We start from the raw sequence: 18252 nt of genomic DNA on the forward strand, positions 1-18252 counted from the left end.
CACGGTCTCTGTGCGGCGAAGCCGCAAACTGTAGCAAGAATTTCAGAAATCTCCCAAATTTAACATTTCTGCCGTTTGCGCAGATAAAGTCCGAATTGCGTCAAATTAGAATCAGTTGTTAAACTCTTTGCCCTAAACCTACTTGAAGTGAAATAAATTAATTTGGAGCCACAGCACCCCCTACAGATTTTATATGGAGGTTAAATATTTAGTTTTGCGAAATTATATGAAATTTGACACACAACTCAATTTTGTCATCCCCATCAAAAAAGTCAATGAGACCCATGTCATAATTGTTATGGCGTTGCCGTAACGATGACCGAAACCTTCCATGTTATTCCAATGGGGAAATCGCCAAAACATGTTTACACTTTAGACTTTCACAAACTCCTCTTAGGGCGTTAGACATATTAACCTGAAATTTGGTGAGACTCATCTTCAGGGGTGGACCATCAAAAGTTATCCACATTTTTATTCTATGAGTCACGGTGTCTGTGCGGCAAAGCCGCACATTTTGCCAAGAATTCAAAATAAAATTGCTTTTTGATGGTAAAACAAAGGGGAGAAGATGTGACAGCGTCACAGATTCAGCAGTAGATGTAATAAAAGGACTCTTGCGGCGTGGCGGCGGCGTGGCGAGGGCCGATCATTGCCGCTTGCGGCTATATTTTTACCATTATTATTAGTATTATTTTGTCTTACGCTGTTTTTATTTTATCTTTATTTCCCCCTCCATTCTTTATTAAGGTATGAGAGGTTCTGTCTAGAGGAGTTTTTGTTTATAAGAGTTCTTCTATTAAGATCGATCTATTAAGAGTGTTTTTTAAACTTCCTATAAGTTATCTGTCCTTTTCCTCTGTATCTACTGTGTTGCAACAACAAAATTTCCTCATGTGTGGACAATAAAGGAGTATCTTATTTTATTCAGTTTGTTCTATTTGACTTATACAGGTTGTTTTATCATTGTTAATATTTTTATGTTGCACTGAATCGCCAAAGCAAGTTCCACTGTTTGTGAATTCTGTTCTTTGACAATGGAATAAACCTTTTCTGATTCTATTAATGATGATAATAATAATGAACATTACACAGACTCCAAAACTCCTTAATAAGGGACTCCCACATTGTAGCTTTAAAACTCAACTAAAACTGGCTAAAATCAATTTATCATTTGTAGTTATAATCAGATTTGCATTTATTGAACAAGTTCATTCATGTTCATTATTTGTATTAAATACATTAATAAACAAATGTGTTTTGTATTTATTAAAGATTGACATGATACAAAAACGACACAATAGGAAACTGAATATAATTAAATACTTCTTAATTCAATTATGTAACAGAATCGATGATTATATTTTATATTTCTTCTCATCTGATTAAAAAAAATGCATATTGGCCAAATTATATTATGTAAATAAATAACTGAAAAGTTAATAACAAAATAAATACCCAAACCAAAAACTACAGAAAATGATGAGGACGTTATTACACCTCTAAATGTAATTCATTGTCATTAAACCAGACTTTTTATCTTAACACTTCTTTATAATTCTCTTAAATATCAGACCTTTACAACATGATACATGTATATTTATAGATGGATATAACAATCCATCATTATACGTTACGTAAACAGACTATTTCAAGCCGAATTATTCCAAAAGTCCGTGTTGACTGTTCTCAGTCTGTCGCGCTGCTGTGACGTGCGCGCTCTCGACGCCAAAGCCTCACGGCGATGACGTCACAAAAGTGGGAGGAGATATACCACTGTTCAGGAAGTAATGCGGAACTAAAAAACTTTTTTGGAACCATGCGCCAATGAGCAGCTCCATAGGTTTCAATGGCGGCCATCTTGGCTTCCGGGGGCTTGGAGGAGCCTCACTGGAGCGTGACCCGTGCGCGTGGAAAAGTGGACACGAAAACCAGAGCCATGTGCGCACTGACGCTGGACTGTGATTGGACACCGGACACACGCGCAATCCCGCCCCTTCTTAAGTTACCGAAGTGCGTCTCTTTTGTCCTATTACGTTAACGTACCTCACGGTAGATGTGGATGTTCATAAGACATCTGTGGAGTCTGAGAACACCGGTGTTAAGATGTGTAAGAGTCCCGCGGGGGCCAACGGAGAGGAGCCGCGGGCCGGTGAAGACGCGGCGGAGCGGGGCTCGTGTGTGAAACGCGCAAAGAATGTGATCCCTGCAGAGTACCGGGGAGAATTCATGGAGTTATTCAACCTGGCGGGACCGATGGTAAGAGAGACTGCTTTCTGTGGGGCCCCTGTGTTAAATGTACAGCCTCCTGTCGACTGTTTAATGGTTTGATCAATGAACCACTTATTCTTCTTATGTGTATGTTCTGATTAATGAACAGTGATGGGAGAAATACTTTGATAATGTATTTAGTTACGAAGTACTGACTATTTAAACTGAATAATTCATTAATTCTGAATACTTTCACATTGAGTAATATAGTACAGTGTAAAAATAGGAATAAAACATCTTTGTCTTTGTTCTGCATTTGTTTATCACAGGAAAAAATTGCACACGAGTGATGTTTTCTCAATTTTACTCACTAATACTATTCAGTTTGAAGCCTATATAACATGATCAGTTACCACAATACCACGGATCACAGGAAACTGTATTCTGAATACCACTAAAGTAAAGAGTTACTGAACCAAAATGCTGTTATTCACAATTAGTATTATGAATGTTTCCGTATGTATTTAATTATTTTCCAACACTATTAATGAACCACAATGCATTTTAGGCTCGCTTTATGTTCTTTGTTCTTTTTCTTAAGCCTCACATTGGCTCATAACAGCTATAATTATGATCGGTGGCACTAGATGTATAGATTACAGGGTGGCACAGTCGCAAGATGGTTAGCACGCTCGCCACACATGGACTATAAGAGGGTCCAACGTTTGAGTCCCTGGTCCCTTGTGGCGCGAACGCAGAGTTTAAATTAAAGGTGCATCATGTAACTTTTCTAGTAGATGTCTGACACCTGCTTGTTGTCTCCACTTAGGGATCATCTCAAAATGGGTTGAAGCTGAAAAGACGTAATATTTTTTGTCAGCAACGAGCATTAGGCCAACATTAGGCGGCGGGTGCGTGCGCGGGTGCGTAGAGGGAGCACAGCGGGTGCGCGGGCCACGGCGCCAACGCAAAGTTGGAAAAGCTTTTTTACAGCAAGACGCAGCGCAGCAAATTATCAAGAAATTTTGTTCCCGTAACGTGCCTTCACTTTGGAGAGTTCATAACTTCTACTGATAAACATACCAAAGGAGTTTCAGGGATGTTCACTAGAGGTGAGCAGGGTTTATCAAGCTACTATCGTTTTATCAACATGTAAAATTTTATGTGATGTCAGACATTTTTTTTTTGTCTTTTGAGGGGGGGAGGGGGTCCAGAGAGAGAGGGGGTAAAATGTCGTCTTTTAAGCTTCAACCTATTTTGAGATGATCCCTTACATGTTATTGCTTTGTCTGAGGTGTTCAACAGTATTGGATTTAAATATCTATCTTACATTCAATTACGAATGAATGAAATGTGTTATGTCTGGTGTGTTCACTTCTCCACAGATCTGACCTGTAATTTGTGCAGCTGCTTGCCTCTGTGGAGATGGATACAAATACCACAGACATTTAAGGAAGAGCAATAACATCTCCTTGGAGACAAGTGGTGTACCATATACTAAAAAGTGACATGGTGCACCTTTAGGTATGTCTTACTGTGAACATAATGAATGAAACATGTTGTTTTCTGTTCAGATAATCGCCCAGACCATGGTCTTCATGATAGGTTTTGTCAGTACAATATTCTGTGGTCACCTCGGGAAAACTGAACTTGCAAGTGTGGCCTTGGCAATTGCGGTAATGATAATACAAAAAATGATAAGAATAATGGAAAACATGGCACCCTGTTCTGTTTTATGGTGTTGTTTTTTCCTGTTGCAGGTGATCAACGTCACTGGTATATCCATTGGCTCAGGTTTGTCTTTAACCTGCGACACTCTAATATCCCAGGTAAAGCAGTACCTATGAGGTTGTTACATAACCTGCTCCCCCTCCGCCTGTTGCTCACAGATAAACACTTGTACAATGATCCCTTGTTTCATCTCAGACCTCTTGAGTTTGTTTAGTGGTTTTGATCTATTTTCCTGTAGACCTATGGGAGTGGAAACGTGAAGCAAGTCGGGGTGATTCTGCAGAGGGGGGTGCTGATCCTGTTACTGGCCTGTTTCCCATGTTGGGCCGTCCTGCTCAACACCGAAGTTCTTCTGCTCGTCGTCCAACAGAGCCCAGCTGTGGCCAGGTCTGTTTTCAACAGTGTCTACAGTATAAAATGCACAACCTATATTTTATCTTATATAATGAATTATTTAGGGAGTTGTTTAAACATGGAGCAACAAGTACATGTCCTGGTTTTGTGTTTGTCCGTGTAAAAACAGTATCTTGATCTCAAAATCCTGGATAAGCCTTGCCTTTTCAGCCAAGAACACACACATTGTCAATACTTGTTGTGGTCTGGAACCATATTCTATCTCCCTAATTTCAAATGGCCGTGTTCGGCAAGAGTATTGACAATCAGAGAAATGTTTGGTCCTTTTGAGTTTAAACAAACACATAAAAAAGGGAAATGACACAGAGGCATGAGAAACGGAGCAGACTTTTTTCCTGAATCAATAAGTGAAGCACTAAACTGTATAAATCTGAGGTAAAATAGCTCATATGTTTTGCTCTGAATGTTACGATAATATTTTACACTAAAACATGTCAAATAGGCTCCTCCTCTCTGCTAATCTCAGTGGGATTTTAAATGAATTAAATACCGGTTAATAAATAAAACATTTCAGAGGAACAATGTACCCCATTTGAGAGGCACATGCTTCAAATATAGCGTGTGTTGGATTAGAGAGGTTGGACCGTTCCAAGTTAGGAAAGTGTCTTCGACACACTTTTACTTTAATTCCAGATGCTTCTACAGAATGTATGAAGGACTAACTGAGATACTCTCACTGGGATAAAAGAATACTGTGGCATAAAGCGTCAACAATGATGCCATACTGAGCATATGCAGTAAGATACAAATACAGTCAAGTCATGGCTTAAAAAAACACCATGCTCATTTCTGTTGCGGACTGTGTGACTCTCTAACTAAAGTAACACTATGCAACGCTGCTGTCATTTTTCACTCTTCATAACACCTTTTACTTAAGTTATGACAGTGCTGTTCTGTCTTATGTGCTGTGCTGAATATGTTTTCCCCATTGTTTTTACTAATGGTAAAGCAGTGAGTTAGCATAGTTCCTGTTTAGCTCCTTGACTTGCCATATTTGCCATTTTCTTCGGCCAAATATTTAGGATTCTCAGATTCTTCATGTATTCTCTGAGTGCATGGAACCATTATATTATTACTTATTTGGTCAGAACATTGCATGTTAATGAATATACATGATGCACATGCTGAAAACACGCCAGATTGTTGCCATGGGCTAATCTTAATCCGTTGTTCCACATCCACTTCCCAAACCCACTCTTTCATTCACCAGCATAAATTGACACTGGTGGCAAGGTGGATAAAGCTTGTGATAGGCCGCCCTCTGTGCCATCCATGGTATTTATAAAACATTCACGAGGCGCAGGATTGTTTCTTATCTCTGTGCAAACCGAGACCCTCCTGTAAGAAGAGCAGAAGTGAAGAGAGTTTGAGGAAGGTCTTTGATTCAGGAAATCATCAGCAAATACATCTTTTAGCCTAAATAATTGTATTCAGAGAGATTATGACATTTAACCAGAAGATGGCCTAAACACAGAGAAGGCCTGTTTATTCCAATCTTTATTCTGAACCACACATGACACTAATGAAGCTGGCACACGTGTGCATGAGCATGTGCACATTCCTTGTGTGGTCTCCCAGTCCAATCAGGCCTGTATGCTAGAGTGGCCAGATGGAAAAGGCACATGACAGCCTCTCTGGAGTTTGACCATGAGAAACAACAATCTATGGTCTGATGAAACAAATATTGAACTCTTTGGCTTGAATAGCAAATGTCTCTCATCAACTGGTCACCATCCCTACAGTGAAGCCTGGTGATGTGGTGGAACTAAGAGACTGAGTGTACAGAGACACTGCTCCAGAGTGCTTCTTAAATCAGACTGGGTTTCATCTTCCAACAAGACAATGACCCTAAGCACAGAGCCAGGAGATCAAAGGAGTGGCTCCAGGACGACTCTGTGACTGTCCTTGAGTGGCCCAGCCAGAGCAAGACTTGAACCCACTTGAACATCTCAGGAGAGATCTGAAAATGACTGTGAACAACACTCACCTGATGGAGCTTGAGAGGTTTTGACAAGAAGAATGGGAGAAACTGCATGAATAGATGTAGCAAGCTTGTAGCAATATACTGTGTATTTTTTGCCTGACCCGCCAGCCCCGCCCACATTCTGTTCGAATGCGTCTGGAATTGGAGTCAGAGCCAATGAAATCGTCGGTCATCCATTTATCTATCCAATCCCAGTCGGAGGTTTTGACGCGTCACCCCCGTCCCAAAAAATTCAAGATGGCGGACCCGGCTCGTGACCCGGCTCGTGCCCCGGCTCGTGACCCGGCTCGTGCCCCGGCTCGTGACCCGGCTCGTGCCCCGGCTCGTGACCCGGCTCGTAACCCGGCTCGTGACCGAGTGTTCACTTCTGCTCTCGCTTCGGTTTGAACAATCAGGAAAGTCCGCTCTACTCGCCGTGATGAACGTGCGTTAGATGCGGTTATACGAAGGGCGTCATCGCGATTCAGGAGACATTTTCTGCATTCGGGGACGGATAACGCGGAACACGCCTTGTTGACATGGGCTACGTAATATCCGATTAAGCGTGTCGCGTTTTTTGCGTCACTTCTGGGTTTATGTGATTGGTTCTGTCTCTGCTCTAAACTCCGCCCTAGAAATTGAACCGCAGCGGTCGAGCCCCAGACCCACACACAGTTTTGATAAGTAGTTTGCCAAATCGTGTTGGGAATGGCTGGTCAGGCAAGTGTATTTTTGCATTATAGGATAACGTTTGTAAAATGCTGGCAAACACTGAATTTAATCCATTTTGGAGTAAGTAACAAACAAAATGTGTGAATACTTTCCGGATGCACTGTATATGAATAACCTATTGATTAAGCTCTCTTTTAATTCAACACAGTCTTGCCCAACTTTATGTCAACATCTTCATGCCAGCGTTACCGGTAATGTTGTACCTCAATTTGATTTGATCAGTTTTTAATTTTACAGATGATTTGACATTTCTTGTTAATTCACAGGCTTGTTTTATGTATCAGCTTCAAGTGAGATATCTACAAAACCAGGTAAGATCTTTTGCAGCAATTCAAGTTGGAAAATATTTAAATTTAAGTTGTGATATTGTTTATTACAGGGTATTATTTGGCCTCAAGTTGTGACAGGAATAATTGGCAACGTCCTAAATGCGGTCTTCAACTATGTCCTACTGTACCCTCTGGAATTGAGTGTTGCGTGAGTGTTGATGTTTCTTAATACATACAAATGTGGTGTAAATAAAGCGGGAGAAATAATAGAAACTGTTGCAGTGGCAATTGTGGCGGTCCTTTTGTGACTGTTATGACTGTTAGAAGCTCAAACATCAAAATCCCAATCAAATCATCATAAATTTGGTGTGGGGACATAAACACCACTGTTACTGTTTATTTGTTTATCTAATAAATGCTTATTAGATGCAATTCGCCTGTTCACGCAGAGGGAGCTTTGAGTAACAAACGCTGAAGTTGGGAACCAAAATAATTACATGGAAAAGTTAATATGTTTAAGGTGCAAATGACTGTATATATATATATATATATATATATATATATATATATATATATATATATATATATATATATATATATATATATATATATATATATATATATATATATAGATTATTGTATTGTATTTTTTATAATTTATTATTTGTTGTAAAACCTAAATATATATATATATATATATATATATATATACAATACAATATAGATTATTGTATTGTATTTTTTATAATTTATTATTTGTTGTAAAACCTAAATATATATATATATATATATATCCGTATATATTTTATTTATAAAACATTTTGTAAATTATATATAGGGCCATAATAATAGTCATAATTTAACAAATAATAATGCCTAATAAAGAAATTATTGTTTAAATTTCAATTCAATTCAATTTATTTTTGTAACGCATTTTTGTATTTTGTAAGAGGATAGTGCTCCAGCTGCCATACTTCCCCCATAGTTGCTCCTCGGGCAGCGTAGCTGAAACTGTAGGTTTATATTTCTGTTCCTAACTGGCCTGACCATAAGCCATTTCAAAGAGGAACGTTTTAAGCCTGGTCTAACATGAAGAGACTGTGTCGGCATCAAACAGTTCGAAAGATGGATCCATCATTGATGACATAGACAGAATGTAAAACTATAATAAATAATTACCACAGGAACTATTCCACCAAACAAATTAACAATTTGAAAACTTAAAAACCTTTCAGATGCGTTTTAATGTTAACAACTCTTAGTAAAACAATAATGAAAGTGTGCACACAATAACAGAGTAAACCGTGCAAAATCTAGAGGAAAATTTCACATTATTATAATTCAATATATTATTATTCACGCAACACGCGTAAGACTAACTACAGTAGGAAACAGATATTTGTAGAGTTAACATTTATTCAAAATATATGTTCTAGTGACAATGATGGATTTGAGTTTTTCTTTTCTCTTTGTCTTACAGGGGGTCAGCAGCAGCCAATGCCATTTCTCAGTATTTTCTGGCAGTTTTTTTGTTTCTTTATATCTATGCAAGAGGTCTCCACAAACAGACATGGTCAGGTGTGTAAATACTCAATTATTGTCTAAAATGGCAATGAGTAATATGTACTGCATGTACAGTTAATGCTTGTAATAGTTTACAGACAGGAGGCTAACACAGTTACTTTTTAAGCAATTTTGGGCAGATTTGCTGATTCATATTGTGAATCAGCAAAAAGCTTCTAGGTGTTCTATGGCTAACTTGAACTTCATCATGTTTTGATTAATATTGTAAGTCATAAACTCAAGACGTTTACTTTAAAATTCTAGTTTACCTATTCATACCTGGTGCTGACGCAGGTTCGGGCCGGAGTGACGTGCACAGTCAAGCTTTATTTTCTCAGCTTTTCTTGAAAGTTTTAGATACAGTATTTGGGGTCCAAGCCTCCTTAAATTTGACATCTTTCGCTTTAGTGTCCTCTGGAAGACAGAAAATCCTCAGATTGCCTCTGTGATTACAATTCTCCAGGTCGTCCACTTGTTATCAGTCAAGACGCAAACCTGGTTCATTCATTCTGCCAGTGTCTTTTCAGCTGCTTTGGCTCGGCTGCTCAATTTGTTAGTCTTCTTTTCTAAATCATGCATCTACGGCCTTTGTAATCGTATCTCCTGCAGAGATGCCATAATCACTAGGTCTGTCCCGTTTGATTATTTGAGGGCGGTGGTATTTGCAGGTGGGCGGGGTGGAGGTGGGAGCCGGCGCTGCGGCGGGGCTAGTTAGCTTAGCTATAGCACTGCTAGTGTCTCTGGCATTGTTCTTCTTCTTGTTCAGTTTCGATTAATCTCTCCAATATTTCTGAGTAAGATCATGGTGAGCCTTCTGGTAACCAAGCAGCGGAATTTCATTTAAATACAAGTAAAACCTGTGTTGAACCCTACATGTATCACCTGGAGTCAAAATGTTTTAATAAATTACAAGTACAGAGCAATACAAGATTACATAAAGATGACAAGATTAATCAACTGTGAGTCAAAAGTAGATGTTGCCTTAATTCCTCCTTTAATGTATTTCCACAGGCTGGTCGCTTGAGTGTCTACGGGAGTGGGGGTCTTTTGTGCGGCTGGCCATCCCCAGTATGCTGATGCTGTGCCTGGAGTGGTGGATGTTTGAAGCTGGGGGTTTTATGGCAGGGACCATCAGCGAGGTGGAGCTCGGGGCCCAAAGTGTGCTCTACGAGATTGCTGTTGTTGCTTACATGGTAAACACTACACAGCATTTACATTTACCCTAAAATATAGTTGGATATTACGAGAAAAAAATGTGACATGCAAGATTACAATAATAATAAATTTGGCTTGTTTTCATGTGTTTTTCTGTTAAATTTTAACTAATTCTAACTATTTCCAAAGTCTCATTCAATTTTCTATTCATTTGTATAGCTTTATATTTCATCAGCATTTGCCTTTGAAACAATAAATATACAGTTCTTAACCCATTAGGCCGTTTAAGGTATGTGTATTCAAAATAAAATCATAACAGGAATTCCCACAGCTTAAAACACCTGACTAATGCTCCCTGATTAAAACTGAAGCTGTTTCTGAACCCTTTGGAGTCAAAACAAATCCAAAATCCCTTCTAGACATTTTTGTTGGTGTATAAATAGAAGTAAAGCTGCTGTTGGGAGGTATGGACAGCAGTTTGAGTGTCTGTCTGAACATCTCAGGAAAGCCAGACATATGTAGTAGCCAGAGTTTGGGCTTGAAATCTCTTGTAGCAGGTCTTTGGTCTCATAGAGGGTGATGATTAGCATGCTATGCAGAGGTCCTGGCTTCTCACCACATGACTGACATATAATCTGTCCAGTGTTTGAATCAATTACTTCTTTGTACAAGCTTATGTCTAAATAGTAGCCAGATTTATTGGTCAAAAACAAGCGTATGGGGATAATATTGTCGTTGCTTGTTTGGCAAATGTTAATATTAGGCATTGTGCTATCTTCCATAGCACAATGCCATGGAGCAGACAGATTCTTCCATTTTAGAAGGGTCCATAATGGGGGACAGTGGGGACAAAATAAAAAAAGATGTGGTTACAGTCAGTGCAAGCAGTAGTTTTGTTTGCACTGACTGTTTTCTTTGCAACTTCCAGTTCATCCATAGCCTCCAGCAGAAGACGCTCTCCTTCATTTTGGAGATACTCAAAAGATGCTTCCTATGTTATTAGATCAGAGTGAGACGTATAATTGCACAAATGACAAATCTGTAGTCAGTAAGCTCCGCCCTCTCCTGAGCACAGGCTGCTCCGCGATACAGGTGCATTTTGTGGTTGAGCTCCAACTGAAAGGCTAAAGCTGGCTCCAGATTTCTATAGATGCGATCCACAAGAAAACCCTCTCTTGCCTTGAACGTGAAGAACTTTGGAAACTCTCTCTGTAGAGTAGACTGAGCAGGGGCTAAAGTGTACTACCGTTTATATCAGATTTAAGAACATGTAAAGTAAAAAAACAGTTGAATTTCCTATGAAAAAAAAAAAAATTAAACTAAATGCAACCTAAAATGTAGTTTTTAGGTTTGTTTTGCTGATATTTCATTCCAGACTGGTGATTTGACTGAAAATAGGGTACAGCATTCCATGTATTAAATTACACCCTAAGGTGCTCAGGGTCATTGCGATACAGATATGGTTTGAGATTCGGCTACTTATTGCAGAATATTTTAGACAGACGAGGGGTGGGCAATATTTTCAAAAGTGAATAGCTCCATATTCTTGCATTATCTTGATAATGATTTTGATTAGTATTGTTCGAGGATGAAGTCCAGCAAAAAACATGAATGAACTATGAAGTTTAACAAAATGGCAGAACTATCACTTTATACCTTTATTTGGGAGATTACATAAGAAATTTCCATGTCTTTCTGAGGTAAATTGTGGGCTTTACTTATAGATGATGTACTGGATATTCTAATTTTGCGTAACTCCAAAATGGTTCCTCCACCTGTATCTGTAAGACAGACCACGACGGTTGTTTCTCCTTTTTTCCCTCCGATAGTTGGTAAATGTATTATTGTTTGTTGGCAGATCCCTTTGGGCCTCTCTTCTGCAGCCAGTGTCCGTGTTGGGAATGCCCTTGGTGGAGGAAAAGTAGAGCAGGCAAAACTGTCCGCAAAAGTTCCTGTTGTCTGTGGATGTAAGAACAATGTGTACTTCTTTATTTAATTATTGGACAAGTACAAGTAAAAATGTGATACAAAAAATGACGTATTTTTGTGACTAGTTTCCATTGCTTGTGTTGTTGGAGCATTCGCGATCGCTATCAAGGATTACATTGGATATATCTTCACTACAGACCAGTGAGTCGTTCGACCTCTGCTCAGTCTGCAGTAAAAACTCTTGTGTGGAGTGTTAGTTACTAAAAACCCAGTTCTACCATCCGCATGAGGATGGGCTGTGCGATTAATTGAATTTCAATTGAGATTAAGATTCAGTTATCTCTAATCATCAATTATATGCTTAGATTTTATGAATCAAGAGATTTACAGCCAATCCTTTGTGTAAAAGCATGTGAAATTTGTCTCTTTTCTGATGTGAAATGTCAACTGTTAAAAATGTCTCTTGTTTATTTCATGAAATTCATATGTAGAGACTTTTATTTTCAGTTAACAGGGATAGGCTCCAGTCAAAATGAATGAACGAATGAATAAAAATTGTGATAAATCAAAAAGTCTCATATCGCCCCTGCTGGTTAGTTGACGTGGAACAGGAGAAGGCTTTTCTGAGTTAAACGGCTGGATGATGATGGATGGATGAGTTGAAGTGTCGACAAAAAATGCCCTGCAATTAAGCTGGACACTTCACGAGCCTCAAATCACTCACAGAATCCTCTTTAATAAACGTCTATATTGGAATTGCACGATCTTGGATACTACAATATACGTCCAGATCTAAAGTAGATTGCTCACTGCCCTTCATCCCATCAAAGTCCGACACAGATCTGAGCGGGGTGCACTGTGCTCAGATCAGTGCAACGATCAGATCTGCACAGACTTATCTCCAATGAGCATATTGACCCAACAACCCAAATTGTTCATTAGGATTATTTAAAAAAAAATCTCTAAAGCTTTCAATCCAAAAATATGTATTAATTTTCTCATTTCATTATCATCAACCTTTTCATCTTATACAAATGTGTTTATTTTCAGGGAAATATTGGACAGAGTGACTGATGTAATGATTATTTATGGGATCACACATATCGGTGACGCAACTACGGTAAGAGTGACATTCATTCATGAGACAAAATGAGTACTCAAGTAGCAACCTGTGCATAATGAAAGTGTATTTGATCACAGGGTGTGGCCGGAGGCGTCGTCAGAGGGGCAGGAAAACAGAAAATGGGAGCTTGGAGTAACTTAGTGGGTTATTACTGTCTAGGTCTTCCTCTTGGTGTATCTTTAATGTTTGCAGCAAAGATGGGCATCGTAGGTGAGACATTATCTTCATCTGTCTTGATCAGAATATGTCTCTGCGATGTGTACGTTAAATGTATTTTTGTCATAGGACTGTGGACTGGTCTTTTGGTTTGTGTATTTGTACAAGCCGTTGTCTTTGTTACATATTTGTGTAGACTAGATTGGCAACAGGCAGCTACAGAGGTGAGTACCAACCTAGAGTATTTCTGACCATGTGTTAAATTTGCAATCATCTAATTGTTCTTCTGTCCAGGCTCAGACGAGAGCCGGTGTCCAGGTCAAAGCTGAGGGAGAGATGAACAATATGCGTAAGTAAAACTGAAAGTGAGGACAATGAACTTGTATTGATATTGATAAGAGTATAAGAGTATTGATTAGACCTTTGAAATAATTGTTACCGTGAAGGACCCCTACTGGATGAATGAGGGATTACACCTTCAGGTTCCCATAAAATTATCAGAAATTACGCTTCTGTTAATTTCATCATGATTAGAAGTGAAATGAAATTCATCAATAAAATACATTCAACATGCAAAACGTTCAATTAAATTAGATTAAATTTGTTTTTATTACACCGGAAATCACAACAGCAGTACTTCGAGGCAGATAAAGAACCGGTCATCCAGAGTTGAGACTTTTTTCCCAGACAGTTGAGGAGGTCATCTTTGTGCCTGCTCCACTCCCCAGGGGGAAGTAGAAGAAGATAAATACTGTTGATTGTAAAAGTAGTCAGAAACAGAGGATAGTGCTTACTACTAAATATACTTACTATAATACTTTCAAAAAAGCATGATTGAATTCTTGATACTTGCATCATTTGTGTCGCTTGGTGGCTGCACAAATACCAGGCTCTGTTTTCAGCTGGCCTCAGTGTTGTGAGTTTGATTTCAGCTCTGACTATTTGCTGTAGGTCCTTCCCTCTCTCACCCCTATTTCACGCTACACTGTCCCCAAAACTGGTTTATGGTTCATAATACTTAGCCTATCCGCTTAGAACAAAACCTCTCTGTCAGCACAAATAAACGTTGTTCACATAAGCCTCAGAAAGCTGTGCCATTTGATTACTAAATAAGTTTGTGGAGCCTATCCCAAACAAATAATGATAAGATTCAAAATTTGCGGATTTTATTTATGGAAGGGTTTTTTTTTCCCTACAAAAACAAATCTCCCATAGAGTTAAAGTATACTGGCCTTTGCATTTGAGAATAGGACATCTTCAAATTATAGAACGTGAACATAACCTATTGGTCCCAAGATACCGTCTGACCAAAAGAAATCCCTAACCTGGATCCTGGGGTGCTGCAGTTGGGCAGGTTCAGCAATACCGTATTTTCCGGACTATAAGTTGCACCTTTTTTCATAGTTTTGGCTGGGGCGAGAGCAACCGATATGTGATATTATTTGTTATTTTCACACTGACAACCACAAGAGGGCGCTCTTGGCTCTAAGTGACGCAGAAAAAGAAACAGCACTTCCTCTACCTCCAGAGTTTGTGGAGTTGTTTGGAAGTGACACAGAAGAAGAATTCAATGGATTTAGTGATTTGGGGTAATACTGATGCTTTGGTAAACTTGTTAGCATGTTCTTTATGCTATAGTTATCTGAATAACTATTATGTTACGTTAACATACCAGACACTTACCACAGTTTGTTGTCTGTGCGTCATGTAGCTGAAGGTGTTAGCGTTAGCATACATACACCTATTCACCATGTTCTTTAATCTGTTATTATTTAAATTGCATTTCAAGATTAAAAGTCTGTTCTTGGTCTTGGATTTTTTCAAATAAATGTCCCCCAAAAATGCGACTTATACTCCAGTGCAACTTATATGTTTTTTTCTTCTCTATTATGCATTTTTTGGCTGGTGCGACTTATACTCCGGTGCGACTTATAGTCCAGAAAATACTATCTGCCCAAAGAATGAAATCAGCTGACCACCTGAACACATGGATTGGCCACTACAGAGTCCAGATCAGAACCCAATTTAGAATCTTTGGGATGTGCTGGCTTTGTGCAGCGGTCACTTTCTTAGTGAAAATGACTGCAACACTAAATGGAAATACAAATACAAATAACTATTGGCAGTTCAGTTGCTGTAGCGGCTCTGAAAGAAAAAGCCAAATGCAAGATAAAATGTTGTGTTATCTTTCAGCTTCGAAAGAGGCCGAGGCCACTGCTGCTGAATTAATCGATGAGACTGTGGACGACTTCCTTCGAGTTCAAGGCCAGGCCAAATCCACCAGCACCAATGTGGGACATGTGCTGTCTCCTAAACAGCTCCTCTTACGCCGCGGGCTCACTCTTTTCCTCATGTTGGTTATTTTCTGTGTGGGTATTGTCATGCAAATCTTCTTATTGAGACTGCTGAAATGACACATCTCATTACTCTTGGCCAAAGGTGCGTAGAGCTTTCACGAGGGTATTATAGGTCACCGGTACTTGTTGACTGGCAGGTTATGGCCCAATGCCATTTGTTATTTAACAGGCATACTCTGTCATAACACAAGTCAAATGATGTGTGTTATGTTGACAGTTACTTTATCATTTTTATAAGAGCCATATATTTGAATCTGTGAGATTTGAGACGTTTGGAGCGAGTGCATTTAAAGTAATAGGCAGGAAATACTGTTGCCATGTGCCTTATTGTAATTACAATGCATCTGTTTTAGTTTTGTTTTTAAATACATTTGCAAAGAATTCACACAACCTTCTTTCAAGTTGTCATTGTGGGGTATTGTTTGTAGAATTTTGACGCAAATAATTAATTTAATCGATTTTTAATTAAGACTGTAAGCAACAAAATGTGGAGAAAAAAGTAACTTGAATGAATACAACATGAATATTTTGAAGATGCACTGTATGATTTTGACACCAGAGACGGCGCTCCACACTTTGTTCATTGTGCACTGGAAGTTTCCTTGTTTGAGCCACGCTGGCTTACTATGCACTTTAAATCATTGTTAAATGGCTTGTTTTTGTCAAAAGCAGATATGTTGTTTATAAAAGCTGTGACTCCTGGAAATAAGATGAGACGCTGGATAAGAATGTACATGTTGTAAATGTCTCGGCGCGCTGAGCAATATAGACTGGATAACAAACTTATCAATAAAATATCCCTTTTCATTTTGACTTTTTTTTTATAATTCTCAGTGTCATTCTTGAGTCCCCTTTCACCAAAAGAGGGCTTCTAACTGAAGTACAAGTACCATTTGTTCTGCTGTTGGGAGGTTGTGGGCTGGGTCCTCTGTATTTGCTTATCTTTGCAACCCTGTGAGTGGCACTGTTGATAGTGTCGCACAGAGCTTTTCAAAGTGTGGGGTGCGCCCATTTGGGGGGGACGCAGAGCCATGCCAATGGGGCGCAAGACATTTGGAGAAATATGCGCACATTACACGTGACAGATGTGTTTTGAGCAACAGAAAAACTCCAGTGCCAACACGGAGTTACTCTCTAAATACAGAGAGCAGGGGAGGAGTGGGTCAGCCTGCCTCTGGTCTCTCCCCTGTCTCTCCCCTGTCCCGCCCCTGTTCCGCCCCTGTCCCTGTCCCCGTCCCTCCCCTGTCCCTCCGCATGCACTTCTGTCATTTTTCCGTTCGCACTTGCCTCGCTCCTTGTAAAGGGGTAAATTTATTGAGGGGTTCACTTTTATTTTGGTAACTTCCTTTGTGACCGGAAGTTACAGTGAAAGGCATTTACTTGAAAACATGGTGAAAGTTATAACAAAAAGATCAAGCTACAGTCGACAGGGGAACAAGGTTTGTAATATGAACATATTATTGAACAATTTTAAATGTGTGGCACTACGGGAGAATTTTTTTTTTTTTTTTTAAATAAAAGTTTGCAACAACAGAGTAAGTGGGATTCCCAAGGCACACAGGTAAGTATACCAAAAACAGAGCCAGGTTCCAAGTTGCAGAGTATTTCATTTTACTTTTACACTTTCACACTTTTAAAACACTACTACACATGTGAATTTACTTAAGTGACTATATGGGTTAAAATGCTGGATCAACCACTCCTCGTGCATGTGCTTCCCACTCCCTTCAGGACTGAGTGCAGGACACTATGCACGAGCCAGGTGATGGAGGGGCCACACTGCAGGGCAAGGGCCAAAACAAAACAGGATCAGAAAGCAGCAACAACAGATAAAAACAGGCACAACATCCAAGCGCAACAGTAACAGTAAAAACAGGAACAGCAGACGAGAGCAACGGTGAAAAGTAACACAGAAAAGCAGCAAAAAACAACAGCGGCGTGCCAAGTGCCGCTCCTGACCACTGCTGACACCTAGAAAATACTTTGTTAGAGATTACCTAAAAAATAACCCAGTTAACCCAAATAACCCAGTTAACCCAAATAACCCATTGCAAAAGCCAAATACCATGAACAAATGGCATATCAATTTCGAGTTAGTTCTATACGTAGTCCACGGCATGAGGCCAAACAAAAGGCGGCGTTCAGACAGACCTAGAAATGACCAGGAGGAACCAACTGCTCAGGTCAAATTCAGCTGAGAGCAAGCTACAATAGAATGCTTTTTGTTTAACCTTTAGGGGGACTGGAAGTTATAAATTGAATTAAATTGACATTTTCCAATTAGTATGATAAAAAAAAAACTGGTGTATGGCTCGCTGAAGGCAGCTACTGCCCGAACAACGCAACTGCAAAATAACACAGGCCTGAGCAAGCCCCCGGAAGCCAAGATGGCCGCCATTGAAACCTATGGAGCTGCTCATTGGCGCATGGTTCCAAAAAAGTTTTTTAGTTCCGCATTACTTCCTGTATACTGGTATATCTCCTCCCACTTTTGTGACGTCATCGCCGTGAGGCTTTGGCGTCGGGAGCGCGCACGTCACAGCAGCGCGACAGACTGAGAACAGTCAACACGGACTTTTGGAATGATTCGGCTTGAAATAGTCTGTTTACGTAACGTATAATGATGAATTGTTATATCCATCTATAAATATA

General features: G+C 39.4%; 1 protein-coding gene across 1 annotated transcript; it reads left to right on the forward strand.

Moving 5' to 3' along the window:
* Nucleotides 1–1924: 1924 nt before the first annotated feature.
* LOC140378064 (multidrug and toxin extrusion protein 1-like) lies at nucleotides 1925–16331 on the forward strand. Its single transcript, XM_072463696.1, has 16 exons — nucleotides 1925–2256; nucleotides 3783–3884; nucleotides 3969–4037; nucleotides 4178–4326; nucleotides 7197–7239; nucleotides 7315–7359; nucleotides 7428–7525; nucleotides 8798–8895; nucleotides 9892–10073; nucleotides 11894–12002; nucleotides 12090–12165; nucleotides 13015–13084; nucleotides 13165–13297; nucleotides 13373–13467; nucleotides 13538–13592; nucleotides 15437–16331. The coding sequence occupies exons 1-16, from the start codon at nucleotides 2104–2106 to the stop codon at nucleotides 15655–15657; spliced, it is 1698 nt and encodes a 565-aa protein (XP_072319797.1). The 5' UTR covers nucleotides 1925–2103; the 3' UTR covers nucleotides 15658–16331.
* The last annotated feature ends 1921 nt before the right edge of the window (nucleotides 16332–18252 follow it).

Source organism: Eucyclogobius newberryi, unplaced genomic scaffold, assembly GCF_026437365.1.
Source record: "Eucyclogobius newberryi isolate DKJ021-1_F unplaced genomic scaffold, fEucNew1.0.hap1 SCAF_4, whole genome shotgun sequence".
NCBI lineage: Eukaryota > Metazoa > Chordata > Actinopteri > Gobiiformes > Gobiidae > Eucyclogobius > Eucyclogobius newberryi.